This window comes from Primulina tabacum, chromosome 8 (genome assembly GCF_025594145.1).
Source record: "Primulina tabacum isolate GXHZ01 chromosome 8, ASM2559414v2, whole genome shotgun sequence".
Lineage (NCBI taxonomy): Eukaryota > Viridiplantae > Streptophyta > Magnoliopsida > Lamiales > Gesneriaceae > Primulina > Primulina tabacum.
In genome coordinates this window covers 39,841,976-39,863,726 of record NC_134557.1, presented here as the reverse complement: position 1 = coordinate 39,863,726, position 21,751 = coordinate 39,841,976, and the positions used below count along the sequence as shown (strand labels likewise).

Here is a 21,751-nt window from a genome sequence, read left to right as displayed (position 1 = left end):
CTTCTCGCCTGTTCATTTTTATCTTTTGCTCTCCAGGTAAATGAATGGTGTCCCAACACAGGCAAGAATTATACATTTGCTGTGGAGAAACCTTTGGGCGGGGAATGCTTCAATAATCCGGTGTTATGATTTATTATGTGTTGTGAGCTGATGAAGCTAACCAGCTGTAAACAGACTTGTTACTGTATAAAAAAGTCTCATATATTTACCTCGGAAACATAACTTTTATACCGATGTGTCTACCGGAAATCGTTAGTGGATGGTCATTTGCTGTATTCAAAATTACATGACTAGCAAACCAATCTGCTGCTGCTCAATTACCTTATCTACGTAGTTATGAGAAAGTTCAGCAATTCAGTTGCTTTGAAGAAGACTATGAACACATTCGACACACAACTCCCTAAAAAGTATTTATGATTCAAATTTCAAAATATACATTTATCCAGAATTTTAAAAAACAAGACCCTTGAACCATTTCACCAACATCGGAATGCCATTCTATTTTGGCTCTCTGTGATAATAATATCCAGAAGTATCCCAGAAGAATAGCCACATTCTTACAACAAAATCAACCTGCCCGCATTAAAGAAACGTAGAAATCACTTTCTCAATTTTGGTGTCATTGCCATGTAAATTTTAAGTCACGAGTGGTTAGCAGCTTTCAGGATGCCCGTAATTTAGCCCAAACTCCAAAGCCTGTAAGGAAGAACAGAGGTCGGGCGAGGACATTGATTCCATTTCACATCATCATTGTTCTAAATGAGAATCAAATATTTTTTGAAAAATGGATGTTCTATCCCAGGTTCCAATTACATAGATGAGTGACGCGTCGAATAAGCTGATGGTCTAACAGTCATCTGCTGCTTATCTAAATATATGAAACAACAAATGAATTAAAGCCATAAAAATAAGACAAATGGCAAAAATAAAGAGTTTCGAATATCTACATTTCTCCTTCCATTTTGAACCATATCATTGATAAACATTTGCTTTATGATGTATATCAAACATACACGTCATACACGAAAGCATACTGATACAGGTTACCGCTACTTCTCAAGACATCCATAAACAATTTCTCTCTGAGAAACTGGAATTTCTCTGACTTATGGCACATCCCTCGGTCCCACCATTCAAGGATCGCAAAACGACTCATCCATTCCATCAGTTTTACCACTCTAATGTGCCTTCCTCCTCAGCTAAAGGTTACGTTTTTCTTTTACCATATTTAAAATTTTCGTATAAAAAATAAAAAAGCCAACAGTGCATCTTCAGTTGTCATCTTCACTTGTCATAAGGAAACTTAAGTATATCATAACATCACCTCAGACACAGACAAGAACCGGTCTCTCTCTGTGTACATTTGCACCTCCTCAAGAGTTCGTCCAGTAAATGCAGCATAGATTTTGTCAAGTTTCTGCATCAAATAAACGCAAACCTTGAACATCACTGCATCCACTAAGCCCCAACAGGAACTACATATAATAGGAAAGGATTAAACTTAAGATTCAACTAATCTCAACTAACCAAACCTTATAATCAAAATTTAAAATGCTTATTTTAAACTTTTATCTAGGGTTCAGGTTTAACTAAAAATCGACAAACAATACCCATGAACATGGTGCTAGAGTTATTGTTTATAAACTCTTTTTACCCGCTAAGGACGTACCAATTTTGTTATGAAAATACACCCACAAAAAAACAGAATTATTTATTTAGATACGTATATAATCTCTATTCATGTATTTGTGGGTGTCTTAACTTTTAAGTGAACTTGCCAAGACAGAATCCTTCCCTCTCCGAACTAGACAAGGAAACATCAAGCAAGAGCAGATTTTGACTGCAGCTAGTGAAAGTTAATCATGAAGCATGCATCAAGAATCATCCAAGAATCTCCCGAAATCAAAGTTCAAGACGCTTAAGCTGACAAGATTTTTAAATATCCAATGATTTCAAGGACAGAACAATGAACCTGTAATCGGCAAAAAAATCATTCTGGTCAACCTTTGATGGCAATTTGCTTGTTCTATTAGTAAATCCTGCTATCACACAAGATTAACACTATTATCAAAATCATTCCTCACGGAGGAATCCCTTCCACTATCTCTCCAATACAAAGTAGATGTAAAACTACATAAATTTCAGCAGTTTCACACAAATACGCAGAAAAACATACCAGCAACAGAAACTTGAAACCAATTCCCTTCTCATTCAATTAAAGCTATTCAAACAGCACAACTATCACTACAATTTCAACTGTAGGCATACCGAGAACAGAAGAATCGCCATAGGAGCTTGAAAGAGCTGAAACTGTAGGTCTCAACCCCAAATTTCTGGCGCAAACAGATACATAAATGGAAATCATAACAATAAAATTAGGCAACGATGCTCATCCAAAAAATATCGAGCAAATAAAAATAAAACAGCAAAAATAACTCCACGCACAAGATTAGAATACCTCAGATAACATGATGGCGAGCGCGAACTTCTATGAAGAACAGAAGCTACAGCTAAATTTAATGGCGTCGCAATTGCCGATACCTCCATGTTGCGAAGTTTCTGAGGGGATGGGAGGAGCCGAACGCCAAGTGAGGACCGGCTTTCGGGTTTCTTTGATAGATTTTGCATAAATTTTAATTTAAAAGAAAATAATATGTCCCTTGGTGCAAAAAAATTTCATTTCAAGTCTTTTAGGTGTTATTACATCGATATTTTTCTCAAGTTGTGTTATATGTATCATAGATTATAAAAATATCCTAAGTACAATTTAATGTCAAAATTACATAATAATCTCAAAGGAACTGTGTGTAACGATTTTATTCATATTATTCACATGAGTAATGTGTATAAACCATTATTATTCATTCAAACATGAATCAGTGAAAATGATTTATTATTCAACACACGTGTCACATGTTGTGTGGTCGAGAGCATTACTCATATAAGTAGCGTCTATCAAACCGTATGTAACCCTCATTAGACATGTAATATTTCTCATTTTCTGACATCAAATCCGTTCTATGACAAAAATAGGACTAAATGAAAAAAGAAAAAAATCAAAACTGTTGTGAAAAGTAAAAATTTATGGTAAAAATTAAAAATCTCAAACTCTCAAAATTTACCAAACTACACACTTAATAATATTTTTCTCTCTACTCAATTGTGAATTTATTCACAAATGGTGAGGCTATTTATAAAATTTCTTTACAAATAATCCAAAAATAAAATACATCATTACCTACATCATCACACACTAATTTTCAATATTTACAACTCTTATTTTCAACATTCAAATATTCAACATTCAAATATTCAATACACACATTTTAAATATTATTTTTCAACATTTAAATATATTATTTTCAACACTCCCTCTTGTGATGATGATCATGATACGAAGATGTCTTCATTACTTGTTTTTGTACTGCCTCGTTAAAAACCTTACTAGGAAAAACCCATTGGGATAAAAACCATAGTAAGGGAAAAAGAGTGCAGTCACGTAAACTCCCCCTCATGTTGACACGAACAATTCTTCACAAATTTCGTAGATTGCGCATCCCAATATTATATATGTGCTTTCTGAATATTGACGTAGGAAGTGCCTTTGTGAAGAGATCTGATGAGTTTTCACTTGATTGAATGTGACGAACATCAATACATTTATTCTTCTCTAGCTCTTTGGTGAATGCGAAGAACTTAGGAGGAATATGTTTAGTTCTGTCGCTTTTTATGTATCCCTCTTTCATTTGAGCAACACATGCAGCATTATCTTCATATAGTATCACAGGCTTCTCGTCGAATGATAATCCGCATGAGATTTGAATATGTTGGGTCATTGATTTTAACCACACACATTCACGGCTTGCTTCATGTAGTGCAATAATCTCGGCATGGTTTGATGAAGTTGTTACGAGTGTTTGTTTCTGTGAACGCCAAGAAATTGCATTGCCTCAACGAGTAAATACATATCCAGTTTGAGAACGTGCCTTATGTGGATCAGATAAGTATCCAGCATCAGCATAACCAATTATATTTGGATTAGCATCTTTTGAATATAAAAGTCCCAAGTCTGTCGTTCCTCGTAGATAACGGAATATATGTTTAATTCCATTCCAGTGTCTCTTTGTTGGATATGTGCTAAATCTTGCCAACAAATTTACGGCAAAAGATATATCAGGCCTTGTACAATTTATAAGATACATAAGGGCACCGATAGCACTTAGATATGGTACTTCTTGACCAAGAATATCTTCATCATCTTCACATGGACGGAATGGATCCTTTTCTATGTTTAATGATCTAACAACCATTGGAGTACTTAAAGGATTTGATTTATCCATATTAAAACGTTTAAGGATCTTTTCTGTATAATTTGTCTGGTGAACAAATATTCCACATTCTTTTTGTTCAATTTGTAAACCCAGACAATACTTGGTTTTTCCAAGATCCTTCATTTCAAATTCTTCCTTCAAGTATGACACAACTTCTTGAATTTCCTTATTCGTTCCAATGATGTTTAAATCATCAACATATACAGCAATAATTACGCATCCGGATGTTGTTTTTTTAATGAAAACACAAGGGCATATTGAATTATTTACATATCCCTTTTTCATCAAGTGATCACTTAGTTTATTATACCACATTCGACCGGATTGCTTTAACCCATATAATGATCTTTGTAATTTCACAGAATAACATTCTCTGGGTTTTGAACTTTGTGCTTCAAGCATCTTAAATACTTCAGGGAATTTCATATATATATTATTATCAAGTGATCCATATAAGTAAGCTGTAACAACATCCATAAGACGCATTTCTAAATTTTCAGATAACGCCAAGCTAATCAAATACCGAAACGTAATTGCATCCATCACAGGAGAATACGTTTCTTCATAATCAATTCCAGGCCTTTGAGAAAAACCTTGCGCAACAAGTCGAGCTTTATATCTTACTATTTCATTTTTCCCATTTCGCTTTCTAATAAAAACCCATTTGTATCCAACAGGTTTTACACCTTCAGGTGTAAGGACTATAGGTCCAAAAACATTACGTTTATTTAGCGAATCCAATTCAACCTAGATGGCTTCTTTCCATTTTATTCAATCCTGCCGATTTTTACATTCACCAAAAGATTTTGGTTCATGATCTTCATTATTATTTATGATGTCGATTGCCACATTATAAGAAAATATATCATCAATTTCTTCTATATCTTTTCGGTTCCATATTTTTCCAGTATTAATATAATTGATAGAGATTTCATGATTCTCGTCAGTTTGTGGTTCTGACAGAACATTTTCATCATCATGTGTTTTTTCAGGAACACCATTCTCTATTTTGTGATCATCATGTGTTTCTTCAGGAACATCATTCTTTATTTTGTGATCATCGTGTTTCTCTATGAATTTTCTTTTTCGAGGATTTTTATCCTTGGAACCGACTGACCTTCCATGCTTCAGGCGTTTAATGACATCATGAGTATTTTCAATTTGTTTCTTCGGAATTTCAATTCGAGCAGGGGCATTTGCAGCATGTATATATGATTTAGTTACCCCTTTTGTGTCTGCAAATGCATCTGGTATTTGATTTGCTATTCTTTGCAAGTGCACAATTTGCTGTACATCTTTTTCACATTGTTTTGTTCTTGGATCCAGATGTAACAATGATGATACATACCATGTAATTTCCTTTCGGTATGTTTTTGTTCTCCCCCTAACATTGGGAAGATTTCCTCATTAAAATGACAATCAGCAAAACGTGTTGTGAACACGTCGTCTGTCTATCTGAGGTTCAAGATATCGAATGATTGATGGACTATCATATCCGATATAAATTCCAACCTTTCTTTAAGGTCCCATTTTCTTTCGTTGCGGTGATCCCATTTTCTTTCGTTGCGGTGGTGTAATAGGCACATACACCATACATCTAAAAATTCTCAGATGAGAAATGTCTGGTTCTTTACCAAATGCAAGCTGCAATGTGGAGTATTTATGATATGCACTTGGTCTGATGCGAATTAATAAAGCAGCATGTAAAATTGCATGTCTCCATATAGAAATAGAGAGCTTTGTTTTCATAATCATTGGTCTAGCAATCATTTGCAGACGTTTAATCAATGATTCAGCCAATCCATTCTGTGTATGTACATGAGCAACAGTATGCTCAACAATGATTCCCATAGACATACAATAATCATTGAAAGTTTGGGAAGTAAATTCACCAGCATTATCAAGTCTAATTTTCTTGATTGTATAATCGGGAAATTGATTCCTCAATTTTATTATTTGAGCAAGTAATCTTGCAAATGCAACATTTCGAGTTGATAATAAACATACATGTGACCATCTGCTGGAGGCATCAATCAATACCATAAAGTATCTGAATGGTCCACATGGTGGATGGATTGGTCTACAAATATCACCCTGAATACGTTCAAGAAACATTGGTGATTCAGTTTGGATTTTGACTGGTGATGGTCTTATAATAAGTTTTCCAAGAGAACATGCTTTACATTGAAACTTATTATTCTGAAAGATCTTCTGGTCTTTCAGTGGATGACCATGTGTATTTTCTATAATTCTTCGCATCATTGTTGAACCAGGATGTCCCAATCGATCATGCCAATTGGTTAATATCGAAGAATTATCAACTACCATGTTTGATTCAATGAGACTTATATGTGTATAATGCAATCCAGTAGGGAGCATTGGTAGTTTTTCAATCACATATTTCTTTCCTGATTTATATGTGATAAGACACATATATTTCTCATTCCCTTCATTCATTGTTTGAGTATCATACCCATGGGAATATATATCATTAAAACTCAACAAATTTCTTTAAGATTGTGGTGAATATAAAGTATCATTGATCAAAAATTTTGTGCCATTAGGTAACAAAAATTGTGCTTTACCACATCCTTCAATCAAGTCTAAAGGACCTGATATTGTATTCACCGTTGTTTTTGTTGGTTTTAATTCCAAGAAATATCTTTTATCTCGGAGGATAATGTGCGTTGTACCACTATCGGGTATGCAAACTTCAGCTTTGCTCATAGAATTTTCCATATTTGAACTTCAAAAAAAATATGCAATGAAATAAGATTACTGACAATACATATGTAAATATAACACATATCATAATTGTACAATAAAACATTATTATATGAATACATGAAAAAATAAATTATTGTACATTTATATTCTACCATTATATTGTTCATTCTCAGAGAAATCATTGAGAAAATCAGTAGCATCAATATTTTTCATTTCTATCCCACCAACATATTGATCATTTCCAGAGAAATCATTCATAAAATCAGCAGCATCAAAATGAGTTGAATCACTCAAACGGTCACTGCGTTCAGTGAAGTTGGTCTCTTTTTCTTTCCCCTTTATCGATTCTTTATAGAGCTTGCAAAGGTGCTCAGGGGCTGGACAAATACGAGACCAATGTCCTGGAGTGCCGCATCTGAAACAAGAACTTTCAAATCTTTTCGAGTGATTTTCATTAACACTCATGTTCTCATGATGCATTTTCTGTGGGTGGTTCGTGACGTCCTTTTGAGATGAGTTATAAAAATAACTATCTCTATTGTTTTCAAAACCACGGCCTCGACCACGACCACGACCAATTCCACGTCAACGTCCACGACCTCGACCTCGACTAAAACCTTGTCTTTGAATTTGATTTTTGTTTCCAGGTTTAAATTCATTTTTACTTACAACATTTACTTTTGGAAATGCTGTTGATCCAGTGGGTCGAGACTGATGATTTCTCATTAGCAGCTCGTTGTTCTTTTCCGCCACAAGAAGACATGCGATGAGTTCAGAATATCTCGCAAATCCACGCACTTTATATTGTTGCTGTAAAGTTATATTTGATGCGTGAAACGTGGAAATTTTTTTTTCAAGCATTTCCGATTCTGTAACCTCATGTCCACAAAATTTTAGCTGCGAGATTATTCGATACATCGCTGAATTATAATCACTGACTTTCTTAAAATCTTGGAATCTCAACATATTCCATTCATCACGGGCGGTCGGAAGTATAACTTCTCTTATATGTTCAAATCTTTCTTTCAATCCTTTCCACAGAGCCATGAGATCTTTTTCGATGAGATATTCACATTTTAAACCTTCATCGAGATGTCGACGCAAAAATATTATAGCTTTTGCTTTTTCTTGTGATGAAGATATACCATTTTCTTTAATGGTCTCGCTTAGACCCAATGACTCAAGATGCATTTCTATATCGAGAGTCCATGGCATATAATTTTTTCCCGTGATGTCGAGCGCAACAAATTCGAGCTTTGTCAAATTTGACATGGTAGTACTAAAAAAATTACAATGCATTTTATTAGTTAATGAATATTGCAATACAAAGTAATGGATAAACAACAAGTACAAGCATTTGTAAAAATAAAGAAAACACACGAGGAGGATATTCTCTGATAAATAAAAGACTCGTGAGTATGATAACCAAAATAATTAAAAATAACCTTGAGAAAGTCATCTTCTTTTTTCTTCGAAAAATTTGATGAAGAATAATTTTTAGAGAATAGAAGAAAGTTGAAGTGATTGAAAGAGTTTGTGAGATCATATTTATAGGGCAAAAATTAGCCGTTTTGTTACCGTTGGTGTACAAAAAACTAAATGTATGTATTTGTATAATTTTATGGTAATAATATGGTGTATATAATATTACTCATGTTTAAATAATTATGTATATCATATCACATTATTATAATGATGTGTCATAAGTTATTTTGTTTAAAAATCTTATAGGCTTTTATACTTGTCATATCCCTTACCGGGAGTGTGAGATGTCGTCTTAACATCCTCACAGGATTTATAACAAGTTTTTGAAAAATTTATTTTTATTATTTCTAATAATAACATTATATTATATATTAAATATATACACAATAAATAAATAACAGTAAAATAAATATTATTACTTTTGTTACATTTTTCTTCTGTTTGGAGCTTGGAAAAGTATGGAGGACTTTTAGAGTTTCGTGCTGATAACGTGTTGTGAAAAGTAAAAATTTATGGTAAAAAGTAAAAATCTCAAACTCTCAAAATTTATCAAACTACACACTTTATAATATTTTTCTCTCTACTCAATTGTGAATTTCTTCACAAATGGTGAGGCTATTTATAGAATTTCTTTACAAATAATCCAAAAATAAAATACATCATTACCTACATCATCACACACTAATTTTCAATATTTACAACTCTTATTTTCAACATTCAAATATTCAACATTCAAATATTCAATACACACATTTTAAATATTATTTTTCAACATTTAAATATATTATTTTCAACAAAAACTATTGATGTGAGATAACATTGTCACAGTAGAATTATGAAAAGCCTATCACCACACTTAATAAAAATATGAAAAAAAATCATGATTTTAAAATAATTAAAAATTATCATATTTAGATGAATATTTCACTCAACGGTGTAAATGATCACCTGTGTGTTGAAAGTGTCTTATTCCCATAAAATCGGGTTGCTATCTGAACAAGATTATTATAAATTTACAATATTTCTTTCTATATTATATGAACTGAAAATCATTTACATCCATTTTCAGTTAATTTTTACCATAAATTAATTAAATCGTGGATCAAATCCATCGAACTTTTATATTTGCAATTATTATAACATACGTTCTAAACAAAATTATCTAAGTTATTAATTACTCAAAATTTTAATTTAATATTACAAAATATAGGAAACACATAAGACCAAAATTCACATTATTTTATGTAAAACTAACGGTCTAACAGATTTTTTTCTGTCATGTTCATATTTAAAAGTGAAAATTAATTTTAGCACAAATATCATATTTTTCATGAATCAAATCAGGTTGGAGATCCGTTTCACAAAATTGAACCATAAAACCGACTCATATGAGTTTTTGTGTGTATCTAAAACTTACTAATGTTTTTTATTCATAACACATTTGTTTTAATTTAAACATCTTGTGATTTGTAACAATAATACTACAAGAAGAAAGTATCTGCATTTTTGGGAAACGAGACAAAATTATAGTAAAAAACTGTTTAAATTCGAAAGAAATGTGAAATCGTTCTCAAGAGGCTCTATAAATGTCAACCATTTTCTTGGATATTAGGTTAACTTCATATTCATTTATTTGTTAGTGTGTGTATTGTTAGAGTAGATGTCCTGCAAGCCAACGGTTGGCTAGGGATTTTATTGACTCAGTTGTAATAAACAATCTTTATTTTAATATAATTTAACTTTTTATGGTCTTGTTATACTTTATCTGTACACCCATGCAAACAGCATAGATAAAGTCCTTGATTATGCTTTAATACAAATGAATCGTAATTCGATGTTGAAACTCATTTGTAAACACTGCATATTCTAAATTCGTTCCTAGTCGATTCAGCCGCCTAAAACAGGGATAAAGGCCGCTTGAGCTCGAGACTAGCATCTGTGATGTTGTGTACTGCGTTTCTTGGTAAGGGCATAGAGATGTCCAAACATACAGATGGGTAGTCATATGATGATTATACCGAACAACCCTCTCTCAGACTTTCCAAGTGGTTATCATTCATCGAGAGGATAAGTCCGTGGTTATGATTGTACACCATTAGTCCTTACGACCCGGGACAACACTGAGGACTCTATATGATAGGTTGTGCTTTGACTAGTTTACCGGCTCCAGGAGAGTCATCAGGTGGCGAGGTTGGGTATAGTTGCGACACATATAGGAGTCAGTGCATTGTAGTCGGGGATTCACCGCTCACCTGCGGGTGTGGATATCCTATGTGATCTAATGAAATAATAGTGCATGGAATCTCTGGCCAGAGTATGAGATGTACGTTGGAAAAGGAGTTCTCCAATAGTACAGGCGATGCCACTAGTATAGTTATCACATAGTTATCGAATTAATATGCAACCTTCGATGAACCAATGGTTGCAGATTCGATCGGGATATATGAGATGAAGGGACCGTACTGTACGTTAATCATAATCGGCTGGTTCTTGCAGGCACTATCAGTGATACCTAGGGGATCATGGGGCGATGCTACTAGACGCTCTTACCATGATCCGATGGGTGCAATCAGAAATGAGTTCTGACATTCTTGATCAAGGCGTTGATGAAAAGAATGGGGCTAACTAGGGTAAGCCCGGATAAAGGATTATATCTTGAATCACAAAGAGTTGTGAACCCACGGCTAGCTGTATCTCTGAACCATTGAGGGTCACACAAGCACTGGATCGTTTGTTCCCGTTGAGAGAATAAATTCAATGAGTTGAATTTATATTATGATATAGTAAATTCAAGGAGTTGAATTTATGATAATTAAATTTTGAGAAAATAAATTCAAGGAGTTGAATTTATAAGATAGTAAATTCAAGAAGTTGAATTTATGAAATTTGGAGAGAATAAATTCAAGGAGTTGAATTTATAAAATTTGAGGATTTAATTTATTAAACTCAAAAGTTGAGTTTAATAAATATTAAATTTTGGAGGTGGTAAATTCAAGGAGTTGAATTTGTAATATTAAATTCAAAAGTTGAATTTATAATATATTTAATTTATTAAGCTCAAAGGTTGAGTTTATTAAATATTAAATTAAATATGATGAGATATATGTTTTATGGGCTTGTAGGAGTACAAGTCCAACATATTAAATGATTAAAATTCTTAATGGACTTTAATATAATTAATTAAACTAGTTTGACTAGTGCATTTAATTAACAAAGCTCATTGAATTTAATTAAGGGACCTAAATCCATAATTATGAAATTTAGGTTAAAAGCTCTTGTTTTTAATATATAAATAAAAAGAAAAGGTAGCCTCCATCTCTCCCAAGGGTGATACACGAAAATCACTTCAAAAATTCTCAAAAATATTTTTGACCATTTTTCAAGAGAAAAAGATTTGAGTCATCTCTAAAATTTTTGATCTCAACGTAAAAACTTCTTTCAAATATTCTAGTGCTATTTGAAAGAGGAACAAATCTTCTGGTCGTGGACCTGATTAGAAGAATTGAAGAAAGTTCGTAGGGATTTTCATCAAGAGCTATCTCCGCTAAACCCGGAATAGTTGGAGCCGTGTGATTTAATCACCAAAGGTATAAAATTTTAACGCCCTATGAATGTTTGTTAAAATCATACGAGCGTCCAAACATATTTTGATTGTCAAAATAAATAAAAATTTTAAAACTTCCGCTGCGTTAGGACGTGTAGAAAACCGGGATCCAACAGTGGTATCAGAGCTAAGGTTTTTTTTCTAAATCGTATGATTTTGATATTGAATAATTTATTTCTAACCACACAAGAAAATTTTTCAGAAAATTTAGCACCACGAAAATTAATTTTTCCAGTTCGTGCGCGCAGGGCCGCGCACGGCAGCGCGCAGCGGGCGCACAGGCGCCGGACGCCTGCGCGCCCCGCGCTAGCGCATGCGTCAAACGCCTGTGCGCCCTGCGCTAGCGCTGGCGTGAGACGCCTGTGCGCGGCGTCGGCGCGCCTGTGCGCGTTCTGCGCGCATAGGGCCGCAGCCGAAAACGGAGCGTCTCGGGAAGCGCGCTGAATAATGGGCTTGAATTGTTTGGGCCTAGGGTGCGATTTTCTGATTTTTCAAATTTTTGGGTAAAATTGATATTTTTGAAAATTGGTTCAATTTTTATTTTGGAAATTAATTTTTGAAAAATTAATAATTTTCTTGTGAAATAAATAATTAGAATATGATTTTAATTATTTATGATAAAAGTGAGTTTTACAAGAAATCAATTATTATTGATTTAATTGGAAATTAAATAAAGAGGTTTATTTAATTTATTAAATTTTTTAATAATTATGGTGGTTAGTGATAAATTATTAGATATATGATTGATCAGTTAATTAAATTTGTTTAATTAACTGATGTTAATATTTGATATTAAATGCATGAAGAATGATCGAGAGCCTTGACCAATGTGTTAGGTGTATGTTAGGATATTTTACTGTTTTATTCGTTTTGTTAATATTTGATATTATTAAAGTGGGCCTGGTTTATGGCCCGTTCCCACCCCATGAGATGTATCCCTTATGTGCCATGACTATTTAAATGTAATTACTAGAAATAGTGGGAGATCAAGACTGGAAGATGGTGGGCTCGATGATCAAGATGAAGACATGTAAAATATTGGAAGCTTTTGTAATTGTTGCATTTGCATCCCTGCATTCACCTAGGTTTGGACCTGGATCCATGTATGGCTCACATGGATCTAATAGTGTTGGCGATCGATCATCCTTAGTTATCGTTGAATGTCATATTATGATATATACGATATATAGTAGTATGCATGTATGTATTGTGGCACGCATTTTTAAATTAAAATGATGAGACAATTTTAAAATTAAAATCTCTCATTTTGAATAAGATTCAAAATTTATATCAAACCGAAAAAGTAAAAATTAAAAGAGTTTAATTTTTTCTTGCCTTCCATCAACCGTGGTTGCATGTTGATCGCTACCCGCGGACAGTGTCTGACTCATATTATTGGGGAGGCCTGTACGCTGGAAAGCTGTGACTTCCACCGGACATATGATGTGAATTGAGTGGAACTCCCATGACTTCGGCTCATATTATTGGGGGAACTCATGGCGACCGTCTACTACAATTCAATATTGATGGGTTTGTTTGACACGCGAAAATAAACGACGTCATATTATTGGGTCCTTATTAAACGTGAGGCAAAACACGCGGAGGTTGCATAGGGATGCAATTGGACTCTACCTTTTAGAAATTATAATTGGCTGATATTATTCGGGATTATAATTGGCTAATTGGACTCTACGTGCCTACTAAGGAAATACGATTTCCCTTTTTTATCAGAGGGTGGTGGAAATGTCAAAATAGTAGGAGGGTAATTTATAAAATGAAATCCATATTTTATATCTTAAAATTATTTTAAAATAATCAGCAACAATTATTCTGTTTCCATATCAGTATATTTTTCGATTTCGTCACATAATCCAATTTTGTTATTAACAAGCTAACCGAATCTAATTTTCAAGACTGGTTGGGAAAATTGTTCTGAATTCGGAGAAAATGGCATACACACTAATGTCAGTCCTGCTAAACTGACAAAGCATGCAAGATGGTAGGACCATAGTATGCAAGCTAAAGTGTAACATGCTCGCTTTTACGTCAAATGAACTGTAGGGACAGTTTGAGGAAATTTTGAATGCTGCTGACATTCGAATGCTCGTGCAAGAGTTGCATGGTGCATGAAACTATGCACACCACTTTCAAGGAGCTCATGACTACACGCACACAAGACAGGGCTTTGGCCCATGAGCGTGGTGTACGTATGACTGGGCTTGCTAAGAATGTGGTGGGCCTGGAATATGTGATTCCTAATGAGTTACTAGTTAACATCAATTTGTTGTCTTTCTCTTCCTCATTTGACGGGGTTATGGTGAATTGAATAAGATAGATGATATCCTTGATGAGCTAGTCAATACGCTTGTAACTTATAAGATCACCATAAAACATGAAATTATTGTTTTTCTTATGGGCATCTCGTCAGAAGAAAATGGCCCACAAGGTAAGGGAAAGAAATGTTCTGCCCCTCACAAGAAAAACAATCTCAATAAGATGCAAACTTTGAAAGACACTTAAAAGGCCTACAAAGCCCGATAAGTCAGAACATATTTATTTCACTGCAAGAAGTCCGGACATAAGAAATTATATGCGCCAGAAATGTTCTGGAAATGATAAGTGAATGTCCGAGTAAACATGATTTCAACAACAAACAAAAGAAAGTTAGATGATCCAAATCCCACACAAATATGGCAAGCTAGACTAGGTCATATTTCCCAAAGAAGGATGCACAAGCTAGTGGGAGAAGGCATGTTTGACTTGTCAGACATAAATTCTCTACATGCTTGTAAGCCCAGTCTAAAAGGAAAAATGACTAAGACTCCATTCAATGGAAACGTGGAACGTGCACATGGTCTACTGGATTTGATCCACACAGACGTTTGTGGCCCGCTAAGTGTTAGCACAAAATATGGGCAATCCTACTTCATTACCTTTACTGATGACCATTCGATGTATGGGTGTGTTTATTTGATAAAACACAAATCTGAAGCATTTGAAAAGTTCAAAGAATTCAGATCTAAAGTAGAAAATCAGCAAGAAAGAAGTATTAAGGCATTTCGATCTGATCGAGGTGGAGAATACTTAAGTGCTGAATTTTTGGATTATCTAAAAGAGAATAAAATTCTCTCACAGTGGACTCCACCAGCAACACCACAATTGAATGGTGTTTCTGAACGTCATAAACGAACCTTGTTGGACATGGTTCGATCAATGATGAGATTCACTGAATCGCCTACATCGTTTTGGGGCTTTGCGCTTGAAACTACGGCAATGTTGTTGAATAATGTATATATTAAAACAGTGGATAAAACACCATATGAGATATGGATGAGAAAAACTCCCAAATATTCTTACGAGAGAACATGGAGATATCTTGCTTACGTGAAGCAGACAGTGGGAGACAGATTGGATAGTAGATCCACTTTGTGCTACTTTGTAGGATATCCAAAGAATTTTGTTGGGTATTATTTCTATCGTCCCAATGAAGCAAAAATGTTTGTTTCAAAAAAAAATAAATGCCACCTTTTTTTTTGGAAATTAATTTCGATTAGATAGAAAAAGGCAAGATGATGAAACTTGAAGAAATTCAAGATACTCCCTCAACTATAGTAGTTGAACCTAATCTCCAACAACCAATAGTTGAAGTACAAGCTCCTAGGAGGTCTGATAGTGTTATTAGACCACCTGCTAGATATATGCTTCTTCATGAACAAGACCATGATGAGTCTTGTGTTGGATATGATCCAATGAACTTTAAAGAAGCAATATCTGATACTGATTCAACCAAATGGCTTGAAGCCATGCAGTCAAAAATGGACTCTATGTATTCAAACCAAGTCTGGACATTGGTGGATCAACCTGATGGAATCGTTCCTATAGGGTGCAAATGGATCTACAAAAGAAAGCTTGGGGCGAAAGGGAAGGTAGTGACCTTCAAAGCAAGACTGCTTGGAAAAGGTTATACTCAAAGGCAAGGAGTTGTCTATGAGAAAACTTTTTCACCAGTTGTCATGTTTAAGTCCATTAGAATACTACTAGCCATAGCAGCATAGTATGACTATGAGATATGGCAAATGAATGTAAAGACTGCATTCCTCAATGAAGACATAAAAAAAAAAGAAATTTGTATGTCTCAACCTGAAGGATACACATCAGTAGGAAGTGAGCATAAGGTATGCAAACTTCAGAGATCAATATATGGTCTCAAGCAGGAGTCAAGGAGTTGGAACCTCAGATTTGATAGCACTATCAAAGAGTTTGGTTTTGCTAAGAATCCTGAGGAACCGTGCGTGTACAAGAACGTTAGTGGGAGTGTAGTGACATTCCTAGTACTTTATGTTGATGATATCCTGCTCATTGGGAATGATGTGGGATTATTGCAATCAACTAAAGTTTGGTTGGCCTGAAAATTCTCCATGAAAGACATGGGTGAAGCATCCTACGTATTGGGAATACAAATCTATAGAGATAGATCAAAGAGGATGTTCGGACTCACCCAAGCCACCTATATCGATACCATTATAAAACGATTCTCTATGGAAGAGTTCAAGAGAGGATACTTACCAATGTGTCATGATATTACTCTATCTAAAGCTTTGTGTCCCAAAACTGATGAAGTGATAGAGATGATGACACGTATTCCATATGCGTCAGCTATTGGTAGTATCATGTATGGTATGATATCGACACGTCCTGATGTTGCTTACGTTATGAGTGTTACAAGCAGATATAAGGCGAACCCTGGTCCAATGCATTGGAAGGCCGTGAAAGATATTTTTAATTACTTGAGAAGGACTAAGAACTTGTTCATGGTCTATGGGGTGGAGAATTGAAATTGGAATGCTACAAGGATTCTAGCTTCCAATGTGACGTAAATGATTTGAAATCGACCTCTGACTTTGTATTCATGCTATATGGTGCGGCTGTCTTTTGGAAAGGTTCCAAGCAAGACACCATTGCGGATTCCACCACTGAAGCCGAATACATTGTTGCATCTAATGCAGCCAAAGAGGCAGTTTGGATGAGGAATTTTGTTCAAGAGTTGGGCATTATTCCTAATTGAGTTGATCCAGTCCCGTTGTACTGGGACAACACTGGTGCCATTGCGCAAGCAAAGGAACCAAGGTCTCATCAGCGATCCAAATATTACTGAGGAAGTTCCACATCATACGGGAGATTGTGGGAAGAGGAGACATATCAGTCGAAAAACTCCCCTCTGCAGATAATGTTACTGATCCACTTACATAGCCCTTGCCAGGACCATTGTTTGAAAAGCATCGCGAAGCAATGTGATTAAGGGTAGTTGGCTCTAGGGCAAGTGGGAGATTGTTAGAGTAGATGCCCTGCAAGCCAACGGTTGGCTAGGGATTTTATTGACTCAGTTGTAATAAACAATCTTTATTTTAATATAATTACACTTTTTATGGTCTTGTTATACTTTATCTGTACACCCATGCAAACAGCATAGATAAAGTCCTTGATTATGCTTTAATACAAATGAATCGTAATTCGATGTTGAAACTCATTTGTAAACACTGCATATTCTAAATTCGTTCCTAGTCGATTCAGCCGCCTAAAACAGGGATAAAGGCCGCTTGAGCTCGAGACTAGCATCTGTGATGTTGTGTACTGCGTTTCTTGGTAAGGGCATAGAGATGTCCAAACATACAGATGGGTAGTCATATGATGATTATACCGAACAACCCTCTCTCAGACTTTCCAAGTGGTTATCATTCATCAAGAGGATAAGTCTGTGGTTATGATTGTACACCATTAGTCCTTACGACCCGGGACAACACTGAGGCTCCATATGCTAGGGTTGTGCTTTGACTAGTTTACCGGCTCTAGGAGAGTCATCAGGTGGCGAGGTTGGGTATAGTTGCGACACATATAGGAGCCAGTGCATTGTAGTCGGGGATTCACCGCTCACCTGCGGGTGTGGATATCCTATGTGATCTAATGAAATAATAGTGCATGGAATCTCTGGCCAGAGTATGAGATGTACGTTGGAGAAGGAGTTCTCCAATAGTACAGGCGATGCCACTATTATAGTTATCACATAGTTATCGAATTAATATGCAACCTTCGATGAACCAATGGTTGCAGATTCGATCGGGATATATGAGATGAAGGGACCGTACTGTACGTTAATCATAATCGGCTGGTTCTTGCAGGCACTATCAGTGATACCTAGGGGATCATGGGGCGATGCTACTAGACGCTCTTACCATGATCCGATGGGTGCAATCAGAAATGAGTTCTGACATTCTTGATCAAGGCGTTGATGAAAAGAATGAGGCTAACTAGGATAAGCCCAAATAAAGGATTATGTCCTGAATCACAAAGAGTTGTGAACCCACGGCTAGCTGTATCCCTGAACCATTGAGGGTCACACAAGCACTGGATCGTTTGTTCCCGTTGAGAGAATAAATTCAATGAGTTGAATTTATATTATGATATAGTAAATTGAAGGAGTTGAATTTATGATAATTAAATTTTGAGAAAATAAATTCAAGGAGTTGAATTTATAAGATAGTAAATTCAAGAAGTTGAATTTATGAAATTTGGAGAGAATAAATTCAAGAAGTTGAATTTATAAAATTTGAGGATTTAATTTATTAAACTCAAAAGTTGAGTTTATTAAATATTAAATTTTGGAGGTGATAAATTCAAGGAGTTGAATTTATAATATTTTTAATTTATTAAGCTCAAAGGTTAAATTTATTAAATATTAAATTAAATATGATGAGATATATGTTTTATGGGCTTGTAGGAGTACAAGTCCAACATATTAAATGATTAAAGTTCTTAATGGACTTTAATATAATTAATTAAACTAGTTTGACTAGTGCATTTAATTAACAAAGCCCATTGAATTTAATTAAGGGACCTAAATCTATAATTATGAAATTTAGGTTAAAAGCTCTTGTTTTTAATATATAAATAAAAAGAAAAGGTAGCATCCATCTCTCCCAAGGGTGATACACGAAAATCACTTCAAAAAATTCTCAAAAATATTTTTGACCATTTTTCAAGTGAAAAAGATTTGAGTCATCTCTAAAATTTTTGATCTCAACGTAAAAACTTCTTTCAAATATTCTAGTGCTATTTGAAAGAGGAACAAATCTTCTGGTCGTGGACCTGATTAGAAGAATTGAAGAAAGTTCGTAGGGATTTTCATCAAGAGCTATCTCCGCTAAACCCGGAATAGTTGGAGCCGTGTGATTTAATCACCAAAGGTATAAAATTCTAACGCCCTATGAATGTTTGTTAAAATCATACGAGCGTCCAAACATATTTTGATTGTCAAAATAAATAAAAATTTTAAAACTTCCGCTGCGTTTGGGCGTGTAGAAAACCGGGATCCAACATGTATGTATATATATATATATATATATATATATATATATATAGACAAAAACTTGTGTGAGACGGTCTCACAGATCGTATTTTGTGAGACAGATATCTTATTTGGGTCATCCATGAAAAAATATTACTTTTTATGCTAAAAGTATTAATTTTTATTGTGAATATCGTTAGAGTCGACGCGTCTCACAGATAAAGATTCATGAGACCGTCTCACAAGAGACATACTCATAAATATAAGGTGATTTTGATGAATTTGAAAAATGCATATCTCCTTCACTATGTTATTTAAAATCTATTTTTCGAGTTTCTATCGAAATCAAAAGCAATATTAATTATTTGTGAAGTTATAACTCATTGATTAAGAATGTTACGAAAAATGATACAAAAAAAAAATTTTTAATTTGAACGATCCAATATATCATATCTCCAACAATCCCGCACACTAGTTTATCAACAAGGGAGGCATCAACTGTTATAATCTACTACAACTTCATATACAAGCATGCTGAATACATAGAAGCCCCAGTGACACAATAATTTAGAAATCAAAGCTTCAATAATTAATGGTTTGGCAATTTCATTGGCATTTTCTCATTATTCACTTGCAAAAGTTTGCACATATTTGGGGGGACATTGTCATGTAATAACTGGTCCAAGATCAACTCGACTTAGGAATAAATACAAGACTATCGACCGGGAAGAAATGGCACACAGGCGCCGCACCCGGCCTAGTTTTCAGAACCCGAAAGCCGGCATGCTTCGGATCCCACTGCGAGGTATCCATATGGCAGATCGCCCCAGCTTCCACTTTTCCACCGTCGTCCCCTTCCACCAGGACCTTGTAAAGCACGTCGTCTCCCACCTGAGCATGGCAGTAGAAAACCGCGTAAGGGTACGGCAATCTGTGGCATGAAACTAGTTCCGAAGCCGGAATCTCTGACGGGTTTTCATGGACTGTGTAGTTCTGCAAAGTGGAGATCGATTCATTCAGGTACTCGGTATTCAATACCTTGAACTTCGAACCGGGCCCGAACACGGAGTTAACGAAATCCAACATGGATTCTAGAGAAGTGGCGCAGATTTTAGTCTCGCCTCTGATCGGTTTAGCTTCACAGTGGTGAAGCGTCATCTTCATGGCTTTGGCTTGTTTGGAACCCGATGGGAAAGAGAAAAATTCGAGAATTTCGGGGAATTGGGCTGTGGAGAAAGGAATGGAGCCGGATTCCTCCCTGGAAAGAAAACGGGGAGAAGCTGACGGGGGATCTTTTCTTGGAAAATAGATGGGGATCCTTTTCCCGATCACGAGATCATCGTGGTGAAAAAACACGTTCATCTCAGGATCCACGCCTTGATTTTCGACCCGTGATTGAAGATGGTTATCTCCATGATCCGTCGCAGCTCTCATGGGATCAAAAGGTACATATTTGTGCAAATCTTTCACGTGTGCTTCGGATAATTGGAGACAGCGCTGCAAAAGAGTTTCAGTAAAATTCATGAAACAGGTAAGAATTTGGCCTGGAATCTGAGAATCAGCCATGAAATAATAATGATTTTATATATTACCTGAAGCGAAAGCAGGGAACAGAGGAGGAAGATGAGCGAACCGAACAGGGAAGCCATGTCTTCTGTAATTTCCTGAAGCTCTTTTGCAATTCTGAGTAGTCTTTACTTTATGTTCTGGATTTTGAGAGAGAGATGTTTTCTCGTGAAAGTCAACTAAAAAATATATGGCCAGTGGAAAGAGGACATGAGGGATGACACCAATATAGAATTTAATTCTTTTAAAGATTATTTATTTTATTATTTTATCGCAAAAAAAAATCGTCTCATTGATATTTTTACGAGATACATCTCCTGTCTGATCCAAATCATGAAAAATATTATTTTTTATGTCAAAAATATTATTTTTCATTCCAAATATAGACTCGTCTCACGGAAATAAATATATGATCCGGACTGATAATGATTTTAATTAAAATCGATGGTTTCGGTTTTGGAAGCGATGATTTCGATTTCGATGGGAGATGAAGTCGAGATTGACCGGCTTAAGTATGGTTCTGGTTCTGGTTCTGGTTCTGGTTGTGGTTCGTGACGTGTTGGTTCCAGTTTGGTCACATACAATTTGAATTAAAATTTCGGACTTTAATTTTAAAGATCGAGAAGAAAATACTGATACAACGCATGAGGTAAACGAAAATAATTAAAGTTAATTATTCAACATTTATAGTACAAA

At 35.0% G+C, this 21,751-nt stretch overlaps 2 protein-coding genes across 6 annotated transcripts; both read right to left on the bottom strand.

Moving 5' to 3' along the window:
* Positions 1-654: 654 nt before the first annotated feature.
* Positions 655-2,641, bottom strand: LOC142554132 (uncharacterized). 5 transcript variants are annotated; one of them, XM_075664780.1, is made up of 5 exons: positions 2,459-2,641; positions 2,269-2,333; positions 1,973-2,039; positions 1,325-1,417; positions 655-696 (listed from the first exon to the last, which is right to left on the bottom strand). In XM_075664780.1, exons 1-5 carry the CDS (start codon positions 2,626-2,628, stop codon positions 678-680), a joined length of 414 nt encoding a protein of 137 aa, XP_075520895.1. In that variant the 5' UTR covers positions 2,629-2,641; the 3' UTR covers positions 655-677. The 5 variants fall into 5 exon arrangements, 3 of the variants coding, with proteins under 3 accessions (XP_075520895.1, XP_075520897.1, XP_075520896.1); XM_075664782.1 differs by lacking the exon at positions 655-696 and adding an exon at positions 732-868; XR_012822103.1 differs by lacking the exon at positions 655-696 and having other exon boundaries at positions 931-1,417; positions 2,177-2,333.
* A 17,326-nt stretch (positions 2,642-19,967) lies between these two features.
* Positions 19,968-21,252, bottom strand: LOC142552547 (BURP domain protein USPL1-like). The gene is made up of 2 exons (XM_075662232.1): positions 21,082-21,252; positions 19,968-20,986 (listed from the first exon to the last, which is right to left on the bottom strand). Exons 1-2 carry the CDS (start codon positions 21,136-21,138, stop codon positions 20,177-20,179), a joined length of 867 nt encoding a protein of 288 aa, XP_075518347.1. The 5' UTR covers positions 21,139-21,252; the 3' UTR covers positions 19,968-20,176.
* Positions 21,253-21,751: the final 499 nt, after the last annotated feature.